Source organism: Podarcis muralis, chromosome 10 (assembly GCF_964188315.1).
Source record: "Podarcis muralis chromosome 10, rPodMur119.hap1.1, whole genome shotgun sequence".
NCBI lineage: Eukaryota > Metazoa > Chordata > Lepidosauria > Squamata > Lacertidae > Podarcis > Podarcis muralis.
In genome coordinates, this window is record NC_135664.1 from 69,130,708 (window position 1) to 69,153,095 (window position 22,388).

The 22,388-nt window shown below is 47.1% G+C and overlaps 1 protein-coding gene across 1 annotated transcript in view; it reads right to left on the bottom strand.

Moving 5' to 3' along the window:
- PLXNA4 (plexin A4) overlaps window positions 1–22,388 on the bottom strand; it is a 598,107-nt gene that overhangs the window by 104,569 nt on the left and 471,150 nt on the right. The window contains exon 10 of the mRNA XM_077935356.1: window positions 17,100–17,300. Coding sequence (XP_077791482.1) covers window positions 17,100–17,300 — 201 coding nt within the window. The remainder of the gene's footprint in view (window positions 1–17,099; window positions 17,301–22,388) is intronic.

The window sequence follows — 22,388 nt, forward strand, 5'->3', positions numbered from 1 at the left end:
AATTTTTAAAAACCCACAAAGGCCAATTTCAAAGTCATTTAGTAAACACATCCCATCTTTGTCCTGTAAAAACAGGCAGGGGGAATCACATTCATCCCAGGGGCCAAATTTATCTGGCCCACAGAGCCATTTTCTCCAAGTGTCGATCCCATCCCAGATAAGGAAGGCTGACAGTTAACCCTTTACTGGCAAAAGAAATGCTTACAGCAGCTTCCATGGTGCTCTGGATAAACACGGAGCCTTCTAGCCTCTAGGCAGCTGTCCAGATGTCTAAGCCCAATGGCACAACTATGGCAATAGTGGAACCCTGCCCTGCCACCTAGGACTGCCCTGACTCTCCCTCCTGCCTTGCAGGTGGCAAATACCCTCCAACGCGACATGGCCCCAAATCGGGACACCATCTCCCAGGTCTGCACTGCTGTGTGAGTCATGTGACCCATGCAATTGCAAACCCAGAAAAAGTGCTTTGGTGTGTAATGGTACCCCAAAACACATATTTTGGGGTGCCATGCGAGATTGTAGACGCAAAAAACACACACAAGATCTCACCCCAAAATCATGCAAGAGCATGACACTCAATATTCTCACTGTGCTCTCATGGGGGGGGGGGGAATGGGATGTATGGTGATATCCAACTCCATAAATCACTTGTCCCCTCTCCTGGGTCACTACCCGGGTCCCCTGCCTCACCACACACTCTTCGGAGCCCTGCCGGTCCCTGCAACCAAGTCACAGCTGCCTTCCTTACACTTGACATCATATATGGGCCCATCATCCTAGCACAGCCTTTCTCAACCCGTGGGTCCCCAGATGTTGTTGGACTACAACTCCCATCACCCCAAGCTAGCAAGGCCAGAGCTCCGGGATGATGGGAGTTGTAGTCCAACAACATCTGGGGACCCACAGGTTGAGAACCGCTGTCCTAGCAGCACTATCATTTCCGTATATGGTGTTGGGAGCTGGAATGAGCTGGCAGGTCAAGTCCTTCAACAGTTCCCCTGTCAGTCATCTGACGTCATAATGAGCGGTGCCAACAGGGAGACCTGATTGCAAAGGACAATCAGGAGCTCACGCTATGCTCATGTTAAGTTCATGGTTGTTCCCCAGGAGCCACATTCATTCCCGGCCCACACCTCACACTGCACGTGGCGTCAGAAGCAGAGCAGATGGTTATGGCTTTGAGGAAGGTCTTTGTGGGTGAAACTGGGTCTAGCTAGGCCTGTGAAGCTGAGGTTCCCCAAGGTGGCTTTAGAAAATTCAGTACAGTGGTACCTTGGGTTACATATGCTTCAGGTTAAATATGCTTCAGTTTACAGACTCCGCTAACCCAGAAATAGTACCTTGGGTTAAGAACTTTGCTTCAGGATGAGAAGAGAAATTGTGCTCCGGTGGCGCGGCAGAAGCAGGAGGCCCCATTAGCTAAAGTGGTGATTCAGGTTAAGAACAGCTTCAGGCTAAGAACGGATCTCTGGAACGAATTAAGTACTTAAACCGAGGTACCACTGTACCTCCATTGGATCAGGAGAACCATAAATGAGGCAGGCAGTGGTGAGAGAAGCTCACCCCTATTACTTCGTAGGATCTTTCCACCTTGCTGAAAACTGAACGTGGCATGAAATAGATTTTTTTTTGTTTCTGTGCACTTGGGATTTTCCCAATTCTTATGGAACAGCTAATTCACACATGATTACTGCACATTATCCGCCTTCTTTAAAGGCACAGAGAGAGCTGGCTTAATTGCACTTGGTTCATGATCAAATAGCACCGAGAGCGGGCTTTCATTATGCATTCTCTCAGAACTGGAACGGAACAAGTCTGCTTGCTCCCTTTCTTCATTGCCCCCACCACACCCCCAGCTTGCTACCTGCTCATCATGGTCCCCCACAGAAAGCGCTGGCTGCCTTGCTGTTGCTCATCGCGCACTTCCAGACGCAAAGTGCCAAGGGCGAAACGGCCTCCTTCGTCTGGCACAGGGCGCCACGACACTCGAGTGTAATCAGAAGCCCTTCAAAAAGCAAAACCTACATGGGGAGGTGCCTTATACAGAGTCAGACCATGGGCCCAACTAGCTCAGGGTTATCTGCACTTGTTGTTGTTGTTTAGTCATGTCCGACTCTTTGTGACCCCCTGGACCAGAGCACGCCAGGCATTTCTGTCTTCCACTGCCTCCCGCAGTTTGGTCAAACTCATGCTGGTAGCTTTGAGAACACTATCCAACCATCTTGTCCTCTGTCGTCCCCTTCTCCTTGTGCCCTCCATCTTTCCCAGCATCAGGGTCTTTTCCAGGGAGTCTTCTCTTCTCATGAGGTGGCCAAAGTCTTAGAGCCTCAGCTTCAGGATCTGTCCTTCCAGTGAGCACTCAGGGCTGATTTCCTTCAGAATGGAGAGGTTTGATCTTCTTGCAGTCCATGGGACTCTAAAAAGTCTCCTCCAGCACCAGAATTCAAAAGCATCAATTCTTTGGCAATCAGCCTTCTTTATGGTCCAGCTCTCACTTCCATACATCACTACTGGGAAAACCATAGCTTGAACTATACGGACCTTTGTTGGCAAGGTGATGTCTCTGCTTTTTAAGATGCTATCTAGGTTTGTCATTGCTTTTCTCCCAGGAAGCAGGCATCTTTTAATTTTGTGACTGCTGTCACCATCTGCAGTGATCATGGAGCCCAAGAAACTAAAATCTCTCACTGCCTCCATTTCTTCCCCTTCTATTTGCCAGGAGGTGATTGACAGCAATTCTCCAGGATTCCAGGTAGATGACTCTCCAATCCCTACCTGGAGAGGCTGAGAGCTGAACCTGGGACCTTCTGCATGCAGGGCAGGTGAACAATGGCAGGCGGCTGAGAGAAAAAGAGACAGAGAGGCGGAGCGGCCCCTAGCCTACAAATGCAACACACAGTGTAATTGAAATTGCAGGGATGGAAAGCTGGGAGTGTGTTTGCAAAATCAGCAGTGACCATCGCAAGTAACAGCACTGCAGCCCTCTCCATAAACTGCCCCAGAAGCCATGTGCACTGCAATTCTTCACGTCTTCTCAGAGGGACATGTCACAAGACCGGTGGGACTTAATCCCAGATAAGCACATGGTTTGGCTTGCACTCTTAACCTTGCGGAGCTGACCCTGAGTTAGACGTGTTCAGGACCCCAGAGCCAGCCTTGCCTGATGCTGTTTGAAGCAGCTGCCACCAGCCTGCTTGCGGATTCCAAACTGAAGGATTGTCATGAAAATGCTGTTTAAATGCATGACTAGGAAGGTTGGTGCTATGTCAGAAGAGTCTATTGCTCTTCAGAAGGGCTTGGCTTTTATTGTTTATCGTATTGCTTAATGGCAGCATGTGAACATTGTCAAAGCTCTGGGGCTGGAGCAATAAAGTCAATCGATCCAGTGCCTTTTGCTTAATGGCAGAGATGGCCTTGCATGCTGATCAACAAGCTTGGCTTCTGAGCAGGTGTAGCCCTGAATGTCTAACAAGGTATGACCTCTAGTGACTTCTACGCTGGCTTGGTCAGGTCTGCAGAATGGAAGATGGCAAGATCTCCAAGGACATGCTCTGCGGGGATCTGGCTTCAGGCACCAGGCCCGTTGGCAGACCAACTTTGCATTACAAAGAAGTTTGCAAAAGAGGCACGGAGGCTGGGCACATCAACCTTGCCATGTGGGAATCCCTAGCAGTCAGCCAGAGGGCTTGGAGACAGTCAAGTAGTGCATCCACAGCAGTGACCAGCGGAGGAATGACCCCTGGGAGGAACGCAGAGAGAAGAAGCACCCTGGTTCATCTGCAGCAGCACAAGTGGGTGCCATCCTCTGCCCCAGCTGCAACAAAACATGTCTCTCCTGTATCGGTCTCTACAGCCACAGCAGGTGCTGTCGCCTTCCAACAGTTTGACTTCATCCCCAAAGGCGTACTTCTCTGTTGTCTCCCGAGACAGACTGATGCCAACCAACCAATAATCCAACTGATCCCTGTGTTCCAATCTGCATATAATTACAGTGGTACCTCAGGTTACATACACTTCAGGTTACAGACTCCGCTAACCCAGAAATAGTGCTTCAGGTTAAGAACTTTGCTTCAGGATGAGAACAGAAATCGTGCTCCGGCGGTACAGCGGCAGCGGCAGCGGCAGCGGCAGCAGGAGGCCCTATTAGCTAAAGTGGTGCTTCAGGTTAAGAACAGTTTCAGGTTAAGTACGGACCTCCAGAACGAATTAAGTACTTAACCCGAGGTACCACTGTATAGGGGAAATGAATTGGATCAGTTCACTTTTAAACGTGGACTGAACAGCTTTCTCCTTCATCGCTCCTTCATTATTGTGCCAATATTTGCATGCCTCTGTTCTCTTCTTGTTAAATAAGTTGGAGTTCTTGTTATTAAATATACCAAGAAAAAAAGCACACCAAGAACTCTGGCCAATATAAGTTTCAGTAGTGAGAGTGGTCCCTACTTGCAAATCAATAGTCAATTGTAACAAAAACTAATCCAGTCAATTATGGATCAGAAACCATGTAATGTTTGATACTTCACATCGGCCTTCACATCGAATCTGACTATGGACTAACATGAACTTATCTCTACTCATAAACTCTTATCTCTAATTCTGTAACGAATTATTGTGTTATACATATCCTTAAGAGTTTGGGTTTGTAATTTCTGTTTGAGTTTGTAATCTCTATTTGAGTTTGTAATCCTTGTCAGAATGTTGTTTAGTCATTTAGTCGTGTCCGACTCTTCATGACCCCATGGACCAGAGCACGCCAGGCACTCCTGTCTTCCACTGCCTCCCGCAGTTTGGTCAGACTCATGTTGGTAGCTTCGAGAACACTGTCCAACCATCTCATCCTCTGTCGTCCCCTTCTCCTTGTGCCCTCCATCTTTCCCAACATCAGGGTCTTTTCCAGGGAGTCTTCTCATGAGGTGGCCATAGTATTGGATCCTCAGCTCCAGGATCTGTCCTTCCAGTGAGCACTCAGGGCTGATTTCCTTCAGAATGGAGAGGTTTGATGTTCTAGCATTCCATGGGACTCTCAAGAGTCTCCTCCAGCACCATAATTCAAAAGCATCAATTCTTCGGCGATCAGCCTTCTTTATGGTCCAGCTCTCACTTCCGTACATCACTACTGGGAAAACCATGGCTTTAACTATACGGACCTTTGTTGGTAAGGTGATGTCTCTGCTGTCTAGGTTTGCCATCGCCTTTTTCCCAAGGAGCAGGCGTCTTTTAATTTTGTGACTGCTGTCACCATCTGCAGTGATCGTGGAGCCCAAGAAAGTAAAATCTCTCACTGCCTTGTCAGAATACATACTTTCAAATGGATTAGTTTTTGTTACAATTGACTATTGATTTGCGAGTAGGGACCACTCCCACTACTGAAACTTATATTGGCCAAAGTTCTTGGTGTGCTTTTTTCTCTTCTCTTCTCTGCTGGAAGAGGACTCCAAAAGCTGGCCAGTACAATTCCAGGTGGTTCAGTGGGCTACATTCCTGCAACTGGCCATATGGATGCAAGAGGAGGTCTGCAGGATCAGGCCAATGACCCATCTAGTCCAGCATCTTGTTCTCACCAGCCAGATGCCCCTGGGAAACCAACAAGTGGGATTCGAGCACAAGAGCGTTCTCTCCTCTCCTGTGATTTGCAGAAACTGGGTTCTGGATTCAAGGCGCCTTGGAGTCGCTGATGACAAACCACACTATCGTGTTCCCAGAGCTTTGCCCTTGACCTCTATGGTTTCCAGCTGTTATCTCTAAGAACGTTTTCTGCCTGTGACTTTGCAGTTAAAATAACGATCCTTGTAGAATCCGTTCCCTGCGGTAACTCCCACTTGGAGCTTGGTTAGGATGGGCGGGGAGTGGGAACGATCTCCTGGGATGGAGTGCGCAGCGAGTTATTTAGTAGCACTCCCCTACCTGGCAGGGTTAATTAGCTCGCACGCCGCATCACACTTTGAAGAGGAGAAGGTGGCAGCAAATATGTATTATTATCACGCCGGGGGACTGATTGCTGCTGCGACAGGAATACGGAGCCATGGGATGCTTTTAGCAAAGAAGCCAAAACTCATCTTGGCATTTGAACAACTAGGATCTTACAGCTTTACTTGAATGGACAGGAAAGTACAACTAACACATCCCTGAGTCAAAAATTTAAAAACCCACAAAGTTGGGGGGAGGGCACTGAACACACTTCTCCAGATTTCATGAAAGCCTCACAGGAGTTTTATACCTCCTGGGGTAAAGGGAAGGGGTGCCCCTTAATGACAAATGGTTCGGTTTAATAATAATAATAATAATAATAATAATAATAATAATAATAATAATAATAATTTATACCCTGCCCTTCCCAGTTTAAAAACCGGGCTCAGGGCGGCTAACAGCAAATATAAGACATTGGTTAAAATGTGACTTAAAAACAGCATAAAATACAACATAAAATGCAGTTTCAATATCAATAAAATTCAAAAATTCAGGGGTCATTTTTTGGGGGGAAATATTTATGCCAATATAATACGCTTCATGCAATGGTGACTTCCAGACTCGGTTTTGCGCAAATTTCTCCCAACTGAACTTTTTTTGTATGCTGTTTTGCCTAAGAAGTTAATTTGTGCGATGCAATAGTTCCTAATACAATGTGTTGCATTTTTGTGGATTTTTAGGCTCATTTCACTCAACTGTAAGCATTTTTAACACGTTCCTTGTCTGGAGCTCTGCAATGCAAAACTGCAGCAATAGAAATGTGCAACTTTCAAAGGATGGCTGTGGGTTGTGTTTTTTTAATCACATATCACTAAAAAAGCGCTTATTTGCTAGATTTGCCTTGATTTGCAAAATGAGTCAGATTCCTCCTCTACTCCTACTAGTGAATCCGCCATGGACTTTGTACAGCTCATAAGCCACTGAGCACATTACAGCCGATTATATGCATTTCCCCCCGTTTCTAACGGTCTGGGTCGGAGGCCGTGCTCTGGGTGCGACTTCTGCCAGGGGCGAGGCTGTTTTGATGGTGACACCCCAGTTATGGAATGACCTCCCCAAGGACATGGGGCTGGCGACTCTTTTGCAAGCTTTGCAATACCAGGTGAAGACAATTTTCATCTCCTGCACTTTTTAATGGATCATTTGTTTCGTTCCTTCTGTTTCTCTGGTTTTTATTGCCGCTCTCGCTGCTATTTTTATTGTTGTCGTTATTGCTGTTTTGTGATTTAGAAGGGAAGAAACCAAACACATTTTATTTTTTTAATGCAGATGCTGATGGGGTGTTTTGAAATAGACCAGGGACTGTTTCTGGGATCGTGGTGGTAGCTTCCAGGGTTCGTAAACACCATGCTTGCGCCTGGATGTGTGTGGACGGACCTGAACGTCTGTCCCAAATTTATCCACATTGTATTGGGAAGGGGGAGGCACTCCAAAGAGTAGGAGAAAAGGGTGGACTATCAAGTTACAAGAAAGGATATTCCAACTAAACATCAGGAAGAACTTTCTGAGCTGTTTTGGTAATGGAACGGTCTCCCTCGTGTGGTGGTGGACTCTCCTTCCTTGGAGGTTTCTAAGCAGAGATTGGGTGGCCATCTGTCATGGATGCTTTGGTTGAGATTCCTGCATTGCAGGGGGTTGGACTAGATGACCCTCGGGGTCCCTTTCAGCTCTACAATTCTATGGTTCTACGATCAGGTGGGGCTTTCATTTATTTGCACACTAGATGTCGCAGAATCAGCCCTCCTTCCTTCCTTCCTTCCTTCCTTCCTTCCTTCCTTCCTTCCTTCCTTCCATCAACAGTCAAGTCAGAGATGGCTTTCTCCAAGTGTAAAAGAATGTGTGTTTGTGTGAAAGAAGCTTTTGACACTTTGAATAAAGTGTAATAATAAAGTTTCCTCCCACTGGAAACTCATTTTACTATTCCCGCTCCAAATGTCCAGAAGAGGAGGAGGAGGAGGAGGAGGAGGAGGAGGAGGAGTTCGGATTTGATATCCCACTTTATCACTACCCTAAGGAGTCTCAAAGCGGCTAACAATCTCCTTTTCCCTTCCTCCCCCACAACAAACACTCTGTGAGGTGAGTGAGGCTGAGAGACTTCAGAAAAGTGTGACTAGCCCAAGGTCACCCAGCAGCTGCATGTGGAGGAGCAGGGAAGCGAACCCGGTTCACCAGATTACAAGCCTACCGCTCTTAACCACTACACCACACTGGCTCTCAGAAACTGTAAGCTCACTTCTCGCAGTGAGGGAACCACCAGAAGGCCTTAAGAGCTGGACCTCTGTGTCCGGGCTGGACGATGGGGGTGGAGATGCTCCTTCAGGTATACAGGGACGAAGCTGGGGCTTTAAAGGTCAGCACCAACACTTTGAATTGTTCCTTCCCTGTGGAATGCCCTCCCATCAGATGTCAAGGAAACAAGCAATTAGGCAATTTTAGAAGATATTGCAGCCCTGTATAGGGAAGTTTTTAATAGTTGATGTTTTACTGTGTTTGATGTTTTAATTTGATGGAAGCCACCCAGAGTGGCTGGGGAAATCGAGTCAGTTGGGTGGCATATAAATAATAAAGGACGATGATGATGCTCCTCGGAATACTACCTAGATTATACCATTGCAGGGCTATGGGCAAAGTGGTTGAAATGATGAACTGGAAAGTCTCAATGTGCCAGTCTTTGAAAAGAGACACCAAGACGCTTGATGACACAGTAAGTTGGGTGAGGAATATTTAACGAATGGAGGAAAGGAAGAAACCATTAAGAGGTATCCTTATAGGTCAGGGATGTTCTTTTATGTAACAGGGGTTTGCATCACACCAAGTGTGCATGAAGAATGTACGCTACAGTCCCTCATACGGACACATCTAACCACATAGTAATGTGTGACAGGAGCTCCAACTAAGAGGTTGTTTAACACAAAATCAAGATGGTCCATAAAACCACGTTGCCCTTTGGGCTAGTGGCTATAGCAGCCTCTATGTTGGGGTCTTCAGATGAAGAATGGGGCTGTTCAACAGGTGTGTGGTGTTCATTGACAACTATCACCCTCTCTCCCTGTTAAGACTCTGCAGGGATCTCAGCTTTGTACAGGTAAGATTACTTTACTAGGAAATTCTGAGGAACCGATACAGACATATTGTCTGGGTTCTGGGATTGGGTCAGGCTTCCTTTTAACTTTCAGAATATTGCAATTATTTTCTTTTTAAAAAACAAACACACACCCCAAAAAGGTTCATAAAAAGCATCCTTAATTTTTCAAGCCATAAATCCCAGCGAGATCCTGAGCTTCGGCACTCACAGGCCACTAACCAGTAATGGAATCTGGGAGCAAAGCAAAGTGGGATGATGGCACGCTCATTTGTAACAGATCGTAAAACTGGCAAAAGGCCCATAATTGGAAACATGGCGTTTAATGCCACAGAAAATGGGCTGCATGGTTTTAATGACAGCTTCCTGCAATGGGGCAGAGGAAGGACAATGAAGCCTACATTCATTGTGAAAGGAACATCAACATCATCAACAACAACATCAACTAGAGGAAATGATTAGTTGAGGAAAATCGGAAGAAAGCATGATGGAAGAACAAGTACAAGCTAGTAGTCCTGATATATTTTGGAGCTCACTTCCAGGGCTAGAATCATAGATTCATAGAGTTGGAGGTGAGCCAAAGATCACCTTGTTCAACCCCCTGCAATGAAGCTAAGAATCTCTGGCAGATGGACACCCAACCTCCATTTAAAAGCCTCCAATGAAACAGAATCTACCACCTTCCGAGGGAGTCTGTTCTGCTGTCAAGCAGCTCTTACTGTCAGAAAGTTCTTCCTAGCGTTTAGTCGGAATCTCATTCCTTGCAAATTGAAACCATTGCTTTGGGTCCTACTCTCTGGAGCAGCGGAAAACTAGCTTGCTCAATCCTACACTGGCTCCCAGTACGTTTCCAAGCACAATTCAAAGTGTTGATGCTGACCTTGAAAGCCCTAAACGGCCTCAGCCCTGTATACCTGAAGGAGCGTCTCTACCCAAATCGTTCTGCTGAGGTCCAGCTCCGAGGGCCTTCTGGCAGTTCCTTCACTGCAAGAAGCCAAGTTACACGGAACCAGGCAGAGGGACTTCTCGGTAGTGGCGCCCGCCCTGTGGAACGCCCTCCCACCAGATGTCAACGAGAACAACAACTACCAGACCTTTAGAAGACGTCTGAAGGGAGCCCTGTTTAGGGAAGCTTTTAATGTTTAATATTGTATTTTAATATTCTGTTGGAAGCCATCCAGAGTGGCTGGGAAAACCCAGCCAGATGGGCAGGGTAAAAATAATAAATTATTATTATTATTATCCTCCATGTGTCAGCCCTTCCGATATTTGAAGATGGCTCTCATATCACCTTATCAGTCTTATCTACTCCACGCTAAACAGGTTGTTGAATGGCTCGTGGCTCTAACACCCTTTCTCATCTTACATTCCAGAGAAAAAGCAAGGGCATAACACAACAGCTGCCATGGTAATGAGTGATGCCATAGAGGACTACAATAGGAAGCAACAAGCAGAGGAGAGGAGTACAGGAAGCACACCAGGGATGTACTTAGTGACACAGTCACATAGGTGAAAAATTCCATCCAAATATAATAATATAATAATAATAATAATAATAATAATAATAATAATAATAATACTACTACAGTGGTGCCTCGCAAGACGAAATTAATTCGTTCCGCGAGTTTTGTCGTCTTGCGATTTTTTTCGTCTTGCGAAGCACGGTGTCGGGAAAGTTTTGGAAAAGCTTCAAAAATCACCAAAGTCTTCAAAAACCTCAAAAAAGGCTACCACACCGCGTTCTATGAGTTGCTCCTCAAAGTCAAGTCGCAACTGTATTAACGGTGTTAAGAAAAAGGAAACAAACTTGCAAGACGTTTCCGTCTTGCAAAGCAAGCCCATAGGGAAAATCGTCTTGCGAAGCAGCTCAATAAACAAAAAACCCTTTCGTCTAGTGAGTTTTTTTGTCTTGCGAGGCATTCGTCTTGCGAGGTACCACTGTAATAATAATTTCTACCTCGCCCTCCCCGGCCAGAGCCAGGCTCAGGGTGGCTAACACCAGTAAAATTACAGTAAAAACATAATAGAGAGGGGGAACCAGTTTTTAAAAATATGGGTTAAAATACAATTCAAAATGCAGCCTCATTTTAAAAGTAGACCATAGATCAAGACCATAAGGGGAGGGAAACATAAAGGTCAGACTGAGTCGAAACCAAAGGCCTGGTGGAACAGCTCTGTCTTGCAGGCCCTGCGGAAAGATGTCAAGTCCCGCAGGGCCGTAGTCTCTTGTGACAGAGCGTTCCACCAAGTCGGGGCCAGAACTGAAAAGGCCCTGGCCCTAGTTGAGACCAATAATTTCATCCAGCACTGTTTTTTATTATATGAATGTCTGTTTAAGTGCTATCTTGGAATAACTGCCATATTGCCCCTTTTCTACAAGTTTCTATTAATGTTTTTCATTACATCTTTCATCTCATCACCGCTCCATCAGTAGACTCTGAATGTTAGGGCTGCGGGTTCGAGTCCCACTTTGGGTAAAAAGATTCCTGCATTGCCGGGAAGGGGGGGGGGTAGACCGGATGACCCTCGTGGTCCCTTCCAACTCTACAATCCCATGATACTACGAGCATGCTCAGTTGTGTGTTCTCACACCTTTTGAAATATCCTGTATATTCCAGAGCGCTTTGGAAGGGGGGAAAGTCAGTAGCCGCATCATTTGCTGCGCAAATCCATGTCTGGTTCCACCCCGCTGAGTTTCACTCTGGAGTCTGTACACCCAACCAGTGAGAGCGTAACTCATAGGCTGATCTTACATGACAAGCTGGCGCCGCTGCAGCTTGAGTCAACACAAGCATATGGGTGTACATCAGCCATCCAGCTTCATCAAGCAAACAGGATGACATTATGCAATGATGCTCAACCAGATGATGCACTGAGCTGCGCACTGTTGTCAGAGAGCTTTAATTAACGCCGAGAAACAGCCACATGCCTGCCAGTGAGTTTCTCCCACTGTTTGTGACGCTTCTGATTTATTTATTTTCCTTATTGCGACCAATGTCAAACTATTCATGGTCCTTTGTTTTGACCGTTTTCGCAGCGCCCGTTTTGAAATTTTGCACAACGCGCACTGGTACAACACACAGTTTCTCCCTACGTTCTCACAAATGTTGTGATAACCATATAATAAAAGCAGATGCCACACGCGGAATCATACATGCGCCACAGTAAAATAATAAATAATCATTAACGAGTGCATTTTGGTTGTTAATTATAGCTTGCGTCTCCATTCTAATACAGCTAAGCTTGAAGAGTTCCCAGTGGAGAACAGGGCTCTATATCATCTTGAACTTTATTACATTATTATATGGTGTCTTCTGTGTTATTGTATATACGCTTGCACGCGACCATGTTACATTGCATTAATTTGTGGTACAGAAATACTTTTATAAATAAATAAGATTTGGACAATTTTATTGGCCCCTAATCAAGATTCCTCTCCCTCTCCTTCTCCCTATCCTTCTCCTGCTTTTCTTTTTTCTTAGGTGACAGAAATGCCCCAGCTCCCAGCTCTGGGCAAGGAAGGAGGCTGTGGGAAGATCAACCACACCAGCAAAGAGGTCTCCTTCCACACCAAGAGCCCAGAACCAAATATGAACTGACTTCTTCCTTGATGGAGCAAGCTTGCTTTCTGCTGCTCCTAAGGGGTAGGACCCTTTGCTGGGCCCAGGGGTAACCCTTGAAACACGGTCCAGGACCGGACCAGTATCCAAAGGTTCCGCTAGGAGTCAGTCCGACAGGGCCAAGGCAGGAAACCAGGCAAGGACAGGTGCAGGATCTAGCATGCAGCAATGTTGCTCCCGCAACCTGGGGCAGGGTCTGTCAGCCTTTTAACTTTGTCGGGGTAGCGGCCGGTACTGATCCCCAGCGACTCACCTCCCTGTTTCGCCCGAAAGCGAGTGTGACGTTACAGTGGTGCCTCGCAAGACGAAAAGAATCTGTTCCGTGATTCTCTTCGTCTAGCGGTTTTTTCGTCTTGCGAAGCAACCCTATTAGCGGCTAAGCGGATTAGCGCTATTAGCGGTTTAGCGGCTTAGCGGCTATTAAAGGCTTAGCGGCTTAGCTGCTAAAAGGCTATTAGCGGCTTAGCGGCTTAGAAAAAGGGGGGGGAAGCGGGGGGGGGGGAAATCGCAAGACTAGCAAGACGTTTCGTCTTGCAAAGCAAGCCCATAGGGAAAATCGTCTTGCAAAGCAACTCAAAAACGGAAAACCCTTTCATCTAGCGGGTTTTCCGTCTTGCGAGGCATTCGTCTTGCGGGGCACCACTGTATATGTTAAGAGAGTGCTGGAGGTGAAATAGTTAAACAGGTTACCCAATCAGAACGCAGGGGGTGGAGTCAGAGGGACTATAAAACCAGCTCTGGGAGGGGCAAAAGGAGGAGTTCGTTGGGAGTTGGGTGGTTAGTTGGAGTGGGAGTGAATTGGGATCGAGTTTGTGGGTAAGTTGAGTTAGTGTAGCGAAATAAGCTGAGTCAGGAATAGTTAGGGGATAGGAAGACAAGTAAATATCTGAGAGGTGGTTCTGTGAGTGAGAGCAGGTAGCGGAAGTTATAGGTCTGGATAGGCACCCCATGATTGTATTTGACCGATACCATTTATGAAACCACACTGCAATAAATAAACAAAAGTTTATGTTCCAATTTAACCCTGACTGGACTCAGTATAGTACCAGGTAGGGCCTGGGTGGTGGCAGCAAGAAATAAAGTGGTGGCACAGGGATCAATAGACGGTGAAACATCCGGGGACCCTGTGTGATCGCCACAGCGAGCACTCCTCCTGTGAGTACTCAGGTCTCTCCTTCTCTCAGACCTCAGTCTCTGTAGCTCGGGAGACGTTGGTGGATTACTAGACCCAGAGGCCGCCTCAGCCTCCCCTGACTCAACCGGTAGTGGAACAGCTGTAAGTGATGGCCCAGCTGAAGGCAACAAGGTCATCCCCACATCTGGAGCCAAAGCAGGCTCAGGCCCCTGACTCAGCCCAGCTGGTGCTTGTTGCAGGGGAAGCTGTGCAGACTGGGGCTCTTCAGAATCAGCCAAACTAGGTTCAGATGCTGCCTGAGGCAAAGGATCTGGTGCAGACTGAGTTGCCTCTGGTTCCGAGTCTAAGCCTGAGTCCCAGGCCATCACAGACCCAAATCAATTGAGTCAAGTTAAGAAGAAGAGAGAATCTGACTGAACATCAGGAAGAACTTTCTGACAATAAGAACTGTTCAACAGTGGGATAGACAACCTCAGAAGGTTTTCTTCATTGGAGGCTTCTAAGCTGAGGCTGGATGGCTATCAGTCATGGATGCTTTAGTTGATATTCCTGAATTGCAGGGGGTTGGACTAGATGGCCTTAGGGTCCCTTCCAACTATAATTCTGTGGTTCTAACGAAGTCTTCCAAATGAGGCTTGATTGTTGGCCACTGTCCATCTTTCGTCTTGCCTTCTCTGCCTTGCCTCGTCCAAGTTTGAGAAAAAACAGGCAGAAATATTCAAGCATTTCAGCTTTTCAAAAGAGGAAAGTGTGGCTTTGCTTTTTTTTGTTTTTAGAACTTGAAAATGCTTGAATTGGCAAAACTAACTGCAGTTATAAGGTACCAATCAAATCAGAAATTAAGATCACAGTGGAAATGGTTTGAAGATTATATGTCCAAACACTGCTCAAAAAATAATATGTTGATATGTTTGAATTAGTGCTTGTAAAGTCGAATGAGAATAAATAATAGTAAGTTAAGAGAGTTAAGAAACAAAGATATAAATTGCAATGGGAAATACAATAATACTGTACAAAAGAAGGCAAATGTTGGTGGAGGGAAGTCACTAGAGTGTTTTAAGGTTTGTAATTGGTGTTAGTAGCGTGTGTGAAATATTTGTGTTTACCTGTTTGTTTGTATATAAAATAAAATAAAAATTTAAAAAGAAAAAAAGAAAATGCTTGAATGATCTCAGTTCTTTCTGCTTACTACCTTGATTCCTTGCAGGGCATGGAGCCTTGGCCAAATCGGACCCCCTAAACACATGTGCGCACACTGTGTACCTCATGGGTAGGCAAACTAAGACCTGGGGGCCGGATCCGGCCCAATCGCCTTCTCAATCCAGCCCCCAGACGGTCCAGGAATCAGCGTGTTTTTACATGAGTAGAATGTGTCCTTTTATTTGAAATGCATCTCTGGGTTATTTGTGGGGCCTGCCTAGTGTTTTGACATGAGCAGAATGTGTGCTTTTATTTAAAATGCACATCTGGGTTATTTGTGGGGCAGAGGAATTTGTTCATGTTTTTTCCCCAAAATATAGTCCGGCCCCCCACAAGGTCTGAGGGACAGTGGACCGGCCCTCTGCTGAAAAAGTTTGCTGACCCCTCGTATACCTCTTTATCTGTCTTGCATCTTGAATTGTTCAGGAATTAGAATAGAAACACCTTATGGTTGGTTGAAGCTGATAACAGGCAATAGTGTCGCTAGCATCCTGCTTGTGCAGCTTATTGCAGGAGTTATCCCTCTCTCTTTCTATCCGACACCCCCACACACCCCCCCCCCCAAAAAACCCCCTGAATTAGTATTCATTGCAAGGAAGGCACGATGTGATGTGCCTCAGATTCCTGCCTGTCTGAAGAGTGGCTTGACTTTAGAAAGCTCTGCTCGGGAGAGGAGAATAAAAGTTTGCAAAATAAATTAAAACCTTTCAGCCGAGTCCTTCCTGAGGCAAAAAAGAACCTTTGAATGACACAGAGGGGAGCGGAGGCGGAACACCCAGATCCAGATTTGTATAGAGGATTTAAATGGAAAAGAAGCGACATGTGCTGCAAAATTCTCTCAGAATCATAGGATTGTGCAGTTGGAGTCCATTCCACTGTCAAACTACTGTTCCCACCCGGAAGTTCTTCCTTATTGTTTGGTTGGAATCTCCTTCCTTGACATTTGAATCTCATCGGTTCTGGTCCTCTCCTCTGGAGCCGAAGAAAACAAGTTTGCTCGATCTTTCACGTGGCAACCCTTCAGATATTTGAAGATGGCTGTCATATCGCTTCTCAGTCTTCCCTTCTCCAGGCTCATATCCAACTCACTCTACTGTTCCTCATTAAGGCTGGACTTAAAGACTATTTATCAACTTGGTCATGCGGCAATTCTCCCAACCAGGAGAAAATGCCTTTAAAACTGCCAAGCTGCTGGTAGGTGGAGCAGAGACCCACATCTTAAGAACATGCTGGATCAGGCCAAGGGCCTGCCGAGTCAAACAATCTCACAGTGGGCAATCAAGTGTCTGTGGGGAACCCTGAAGCAGGATTCGAACACAGAGAACTCTCCCCATCTGTGGTTTCCAACAAGTGGTATTTGAAAGCATTGCCTCATCCTGTGGACTTAGAACATAGATTGCATGCCTTCACTTTGACCTACGCTTCTCCACCTCCACCCCCCATCATTTGACTGGAGAATTGCACCACAAAAATTCAGAGAAGCGCGGTTCTCAACCGATAGCTCCGTTTCGGTCTGTGTGTTGCTTCGGAAAGTCTCCCATTAAAATGCAAACAAAATCACAATTGTCCCCAGGGCCAGATTTAGGTTTGATGAGGCCCTAAGCTACTGAAGGTAATGGGGCCCTTGATATGTCCAGCTGTCCTTTGTCAACAACAAATGGTCGCTGTTTTTTGTTGTTGTTGAATATAATCTATACAGTAATTTATGGACCTCATAGGTATCTCAAGCCATTTGCACATGTTCCACATGCAACCAGTCCATGCAGAATGTAGGCACCCTATATATAGAAAGGAGCAAACCAGTGATATTTTAGGGAGCAGGCTAGCAGGCGGGGCCCATGACTTACACCATAGGAGCCTATACAGTGCAAAACACCGTTGCTGTATGTAGGTTTTATTTTATTTGTTTTTTTATCTTATATTTTGGAAATTTACATCCAGGTTTTTTTCTTTCATTTTTTGGGGGGGCTCCAAGAGAGTAGGGCCCTAAGCTATAGCTTATACGTAAATCCGGCACTGATTGTCCCCTATCTCTTCCTGCAGTCCAGCCCTCCTCTTCCCTTTCCCATGGCCCAGAGTGGCGGGGCTTACTCACTGAAGTGTTTTGGCACTGGACGCTGGAGCTGTTGAACCGCAAAGCAGGCACCCTCTTCTCGTTGCCCTGGATACTGATGATGCACTCGTAGCCCCGCTGCCCGGATTGAGGCTGAGGAAGGTTCTTTGCCTTCAGCGTGATTGGCTTGATGACGTCCACAGGCACCAAGATCTTACTGACGTGCAGCAACTGGGGGCAGTCCTGGAGAAAGCAGGGAGGCGGAGGAGGAGGTGGGATGGGAGGGGAAAGAAAGAAATTGTCCCATGTAGTTAGTCAAATGCTTAGTTACGTTTTCCTGATAGGCTGATTTGGAATCTGGTAACTTGCCGCGGCCTTAATTAGGTGTTGTCCTGCAATCTCTTACAGGTACAGAGGAGGGTTAACAAAGATGATAAATTGAAATTGAAATATTGAAATTGAAATTGAAATTGAAATTGAAATTGAAATTGAAATTGAAATTGAAATTGAAATTGAAATTGAAATACTTTATTGTCACTTGTACAACTTGTATACAGTGAGATTACATGAGCACCCCCCACTCAGCTCTCTTAGACTTACTGTATTTTTCGCTCCATGAGACACACTTTTTTCCTCTTAAAAACTAAGGGGAAATGTCTGTGCATCTTATGGAGCGAATGTGTGGTCCCTGGAGCTGAATCCTGCTTGCTGTCCTGGCTTCTGGGATTCAGAATATTTTTTGTTGTTGTTGTTTTCCTCTTCCAAAAACTAGGTGCGTCTTATGGAGAGAAATATACAGTAATTCCCCTCGTTTACTGACACACACACACCAAACCCGAAAGTCAGTTGCCCTGTTGTTATCTTTTCATTCAGCAGCCTAACAGCCCACAGACAGAAGCTGTTCTTTACCCTGTTGGCGCAACTAATCATGCTTCTATATCTTCTGCCCCAGGGCAGGAGATCAAGAAAGTGCCTGACGGCCAATGGCCCATCTAATCCCGCACCCTCTTCTTACAGTGGCCAACCAGGTGCCCCAGTGGGAAAACTGCAAGCAGGATCCAAACACAAGAGCCCTTTCACCTCCTGTGGTCTCATGCAATTGGTATACGGAAGCATTACTGTCTCCAGCTGCCATCCATCAATCACCCTCTCCTCCATGAATTCGGTCTTCTAAAGCCCTCTAGTTTGGTGGTCATCACCATGGGAGCAAATTTCATAATTTAACCATGTGCAACGTTAAGAAGTGTTTCCTTCCATCTGCCCTGAATCTTCCAACATTCAGATTCAACCAAGGCCGTCTTTAGCATATGCGGCGCCAGGGTGCAGAAAACTGCCCAGCACCCCCCATTTTTGGGGCGGGCAGGCCAAAGTTGTTGAGCTTTTTTTTGGGGGGGGGACGCTGTGGGTGGAGGGAGGAGAGCAATCCCCACAGAGGCTTAGGAGGGAAGCTATGTGCCTCATGTGAGCAGCATGCATGCACTGGGTGGGCTTCTCGGCGGCCCGCCAATCCCAGGCGCACAGGAGGGCAGAGCCGGCCGGCTGCCTCAGCGCCCGCAGCAGAAAAGCCTGCGGTGCTCTGACGGGCTCTGCTCCGCTCGACAGCAGCTGTCGGCTGGCCTGGTTCTTCAATCCCCAGACTCCAAATCTTGGCCCTGGACTCTCGGCCTGGTGCCCCTGAGAGCCCGGTGCCCAGGTGCCCCGCAACCCTAGCGCCTATGGGTAAGCGCCTTAGCCCACCTTGGTCCATCTAACTTAGTGATGTCTGCATTGACTTGAGCAGCTCTCCAGGTCTCCAGGCAGGGGATGTTCCCCGCTTTACCTGGAGTTGCCACTGGGGTCTTCTGTATTCAAAGCAGCTGCTCTACTACTGGGCTGCACTCCTTCCCCCTTTTATGTTACGAAGGGAAGATGCCCTTTAATGTGTCCTCACCCCATTCTAAGGAAAGGTAGAAGAACAGCAAAGCAGCACATTCTGCAGGGGGCTGGTTTCAGGTGCCCAGTTTCAAGAACTGGTGATGGGAAGGGAGGGACGAAGGGAAGGAGTGACTCAAAGCACCGGGAGGGGGAAGCGGAAAGACGTGTGACTTGAGAGAGAGATGCGGGCAGGATCTCTCCTCACAGCAGATGGCGGACGTGCCTCGTGGGCACAAACAGTTGAGCAACACCAAGAAATAGATGAGCTGCGGAACAGCTGCAGTTACCCTGACTAGGAATGGCATTATGGAGACTGTCAATCATGCTGTTCTGTGGGTGAGATGGACCACAACTGGCATCAGGTGTGTTTGCGAGGAAAATATGCCCACCATGCCAGGCTCTGATCAAACGGTATGGAATTCCCCAAAAGCTTTCAACACACTCACACACAGCATTTGTTGAACAATGCGATGCTATTTTAAAAAATGCAGAAATATGTATTTCCATATATATATATGGTGGTGCCCCGCAAGACGAATGCCTCGCAAGACGAAAAACTCGCTAGACAAAAGGGTTTTCCATTTTTTGAGTCGTTACGCAAGACGAATTTCCCTATGGACTTGCTTCGCAAGACAAAATGCCTTGCGAGTTCTTGCGAGTTTGTTTCCTTTTTCTTAAAGCCGCTAAGCCGTTAATAGCCGCTAAGCCGCTAATAGCCGCTAAGCCACTAATAGCCGTGCTTCGCAAGATGAGAAAACCGCAAGACGAAGAGACTCACGGAATGGATTAATTTCGTCTTGCGAGGCACCACTGTGTGTGTGTGTGCGTATATGTGTGTGTGTGTGTGTGTGTGTGTGTGTGTGTGTGTGTGTGTGTGTATATATATATATATATATATATATATATATATATATATATATATTGCTGATATATTGCTGTTTTGTAACAGCTGCATTTGTTGCCACTTGGATTTCTGGCTCAATTCAGGGTGCTCCTGTTGAGTTTTTAAAGCCATAAATGACTCGGCCCCCAAATTTCTGGGAGACCCCCCCTTCCCTGCAGACCCCATTGGGGATTCAGATCAAAAGAGGGGATGTTTTTGTAGGTCTGCTGCCCTCAGGAGAGTGATGGCAGCCCAGGAGAGGGCCTTCTATGTGGCAACTCCTAAGTGAACATGAGAACAGACTTCTGGGTCAGGCCAATGGCCTGTCCAACCCAGCATGCTTTTTTCACAGTGACCAACCAGATGCCCGGGGGAAACTCACAAGCAAGATCTGAGCAAAATAGTAATAATAATAATAATAATAATTTATTTATACCCCGCCTATCTGGCTGTGCCTCCTTAGCTCCGAACAGAATATTAAAAACACTAAAAAGGTAAAGGTACCCCTGCCCGTACGGGCCAGTCTTGACAGACTCTGGGGTTGTGCGCCCATCTCACTCAAGAGGCCGGGGGCCAGCGCTGTCCGCAGACACTTCTGAGTCACGTGGCCAGCGTGACATTGCTGCTCTGGCGAGCCAGCACAGCACACAGAACGCCGTTTACCTTCCCGCTGGTAAGCGGTCCCTATTTATCTACTTGCACCCGGGGGTGCTTTCGAACTGCTAGGTTGGCAGGCGCTGGGACCGAACGACGGGAGCGCACCCCGCCGCGGGGATTCGAACCGCCGACCATGTGATCGGCAAGTCCTAGGCCCTGAGGTTTTACCCACAGCGCCACCCGCGTCCCTATTAAAAACACTACAAAACATCAAACATTAAAAACTTCCCTAAACAGGACTGCCTTCAGATGTCTTCTAAAAGTCAGATACAGTAGTACCTCGGGTTACAGACACTTCAGGTTACAGACTCCGCTAACCCAGAAATAGTACCTCGGGTTTAGAACTTTGCTTCAGGATGAGAACAGAAATCGCATAGTGGCGCCACGGTGGCAGCAGGAGGCCCTATTAGCTAAAGTGGTGCTTCAGGTTAAGAATAGTTTCAGGTTAAGAACGGACCTCCAGAACGAATTAAGTTCTTAACCCGAGGTACCACTGTAGTTGTTTATTTCTTTGACATCTGGTGAGAGGGCGTTCCACAGGGCGGGCACCACTACCGAGAAGGCCCTCTGCCTGGTTCCCTGCAACTTCACTTCTCACAGGTAGGGAACCACCAGAAGGCCCTCAGAGCTGGACCTCAGCGTCCGGGCTGAACGATGGGGGTGGAGACGCTCCTTCAAGTCTACTGGGCCGAGGCCGTTTAGGGCTTTCAAGGTCAGCACCAACACTCTGAAATGTGCATTCTTCCCTTTCTGGTGGTTTCCAGAAAGAGCTATTCAGAAGCACTGCCGCCTCCAACTCTGGGGGCAGAGCATAGCTATCCTGGCCAGAAGCCATTGATAGTCCTCCCTTCCATGAATTTGTGGAATCTTCTTTTAAAGTCATCTAGGTTTGTGCCCATTGGGGTGGGTTAAACCACAGAGCCTAGGACTTTCCGATCAGAAGGTCGGCGGTTTGAATCCCCACAACAGGGTGAGCACCCGTTCCTGGGTCCCAGCTCCTGCCAACCTAGCATTTCGAAAGAACATCAAAGTGCAAGTAGATAAATAGGTACCGCTCTGGCGGGAAGGTAAACGGCGTTTCCGTGCGCTGCTCTGGTTTGCCAGAAGCGGCTTATTCATGCTGGCCACATGACCTGGAAGCTGTCTGCGGACAAATGCCGGCTCCCATGGCCTATAGAGTGAGATGAGCGCCGCAACCCCAGAGTCGGTCACGACTGGACCTAATGGTCTGGGGTCCCTTTACCTTTACCTTTAGGTTTGTGCCCATTACTGCCCCCTGCAGGAGCGAGTTCCATACTTTAACTATGTGCTGCATGAAGCAGTACAGTGGTACCTCGGGTTAAGTACTTAATTCATTCTGGAGGTCCGTTCTTAACCTGAAACTGTTCTTAACCTGAAGCACCACTTTAGCTAATGGGGCCTCCTGCTGCCGCCGCACGATTTCTGTTCTCATCCTGAAGCAAAGTTCTTAACCTGAGGTACTATTTCTGGGCTAGCGGAGTCTGTAACCTGAAGCGTCTGTAACCTAAAGTGTCTGTAACCCAAAGTATCACTGTACATCTATTTTTAAGAGGTGAAGCTCCCGCCACACAGAGGTGCATCTGGCACCTACAAGGTATAATTTCCAAAAGATAACCTGGGATAGCTCAGTCGGTAGAGCATGAGACTCTTAATCCCAGGGTTGCGGGTTCGAGCCCCACATTGGACTCCTGCATTGCAGGGTGTTGGGCTAGCCAGCGTGGTGTAGTGGTTAAGAGCGGTGGACTCGTAATCTGGTGAACCGGGTTCGCTTCCCCGCTCCTCCACATGCAGCTGCTGGGTGACCTTGGGCCAGTCATACTTCTCTGAAGTCTCTCAGCCCCACTCACCTCACAGAG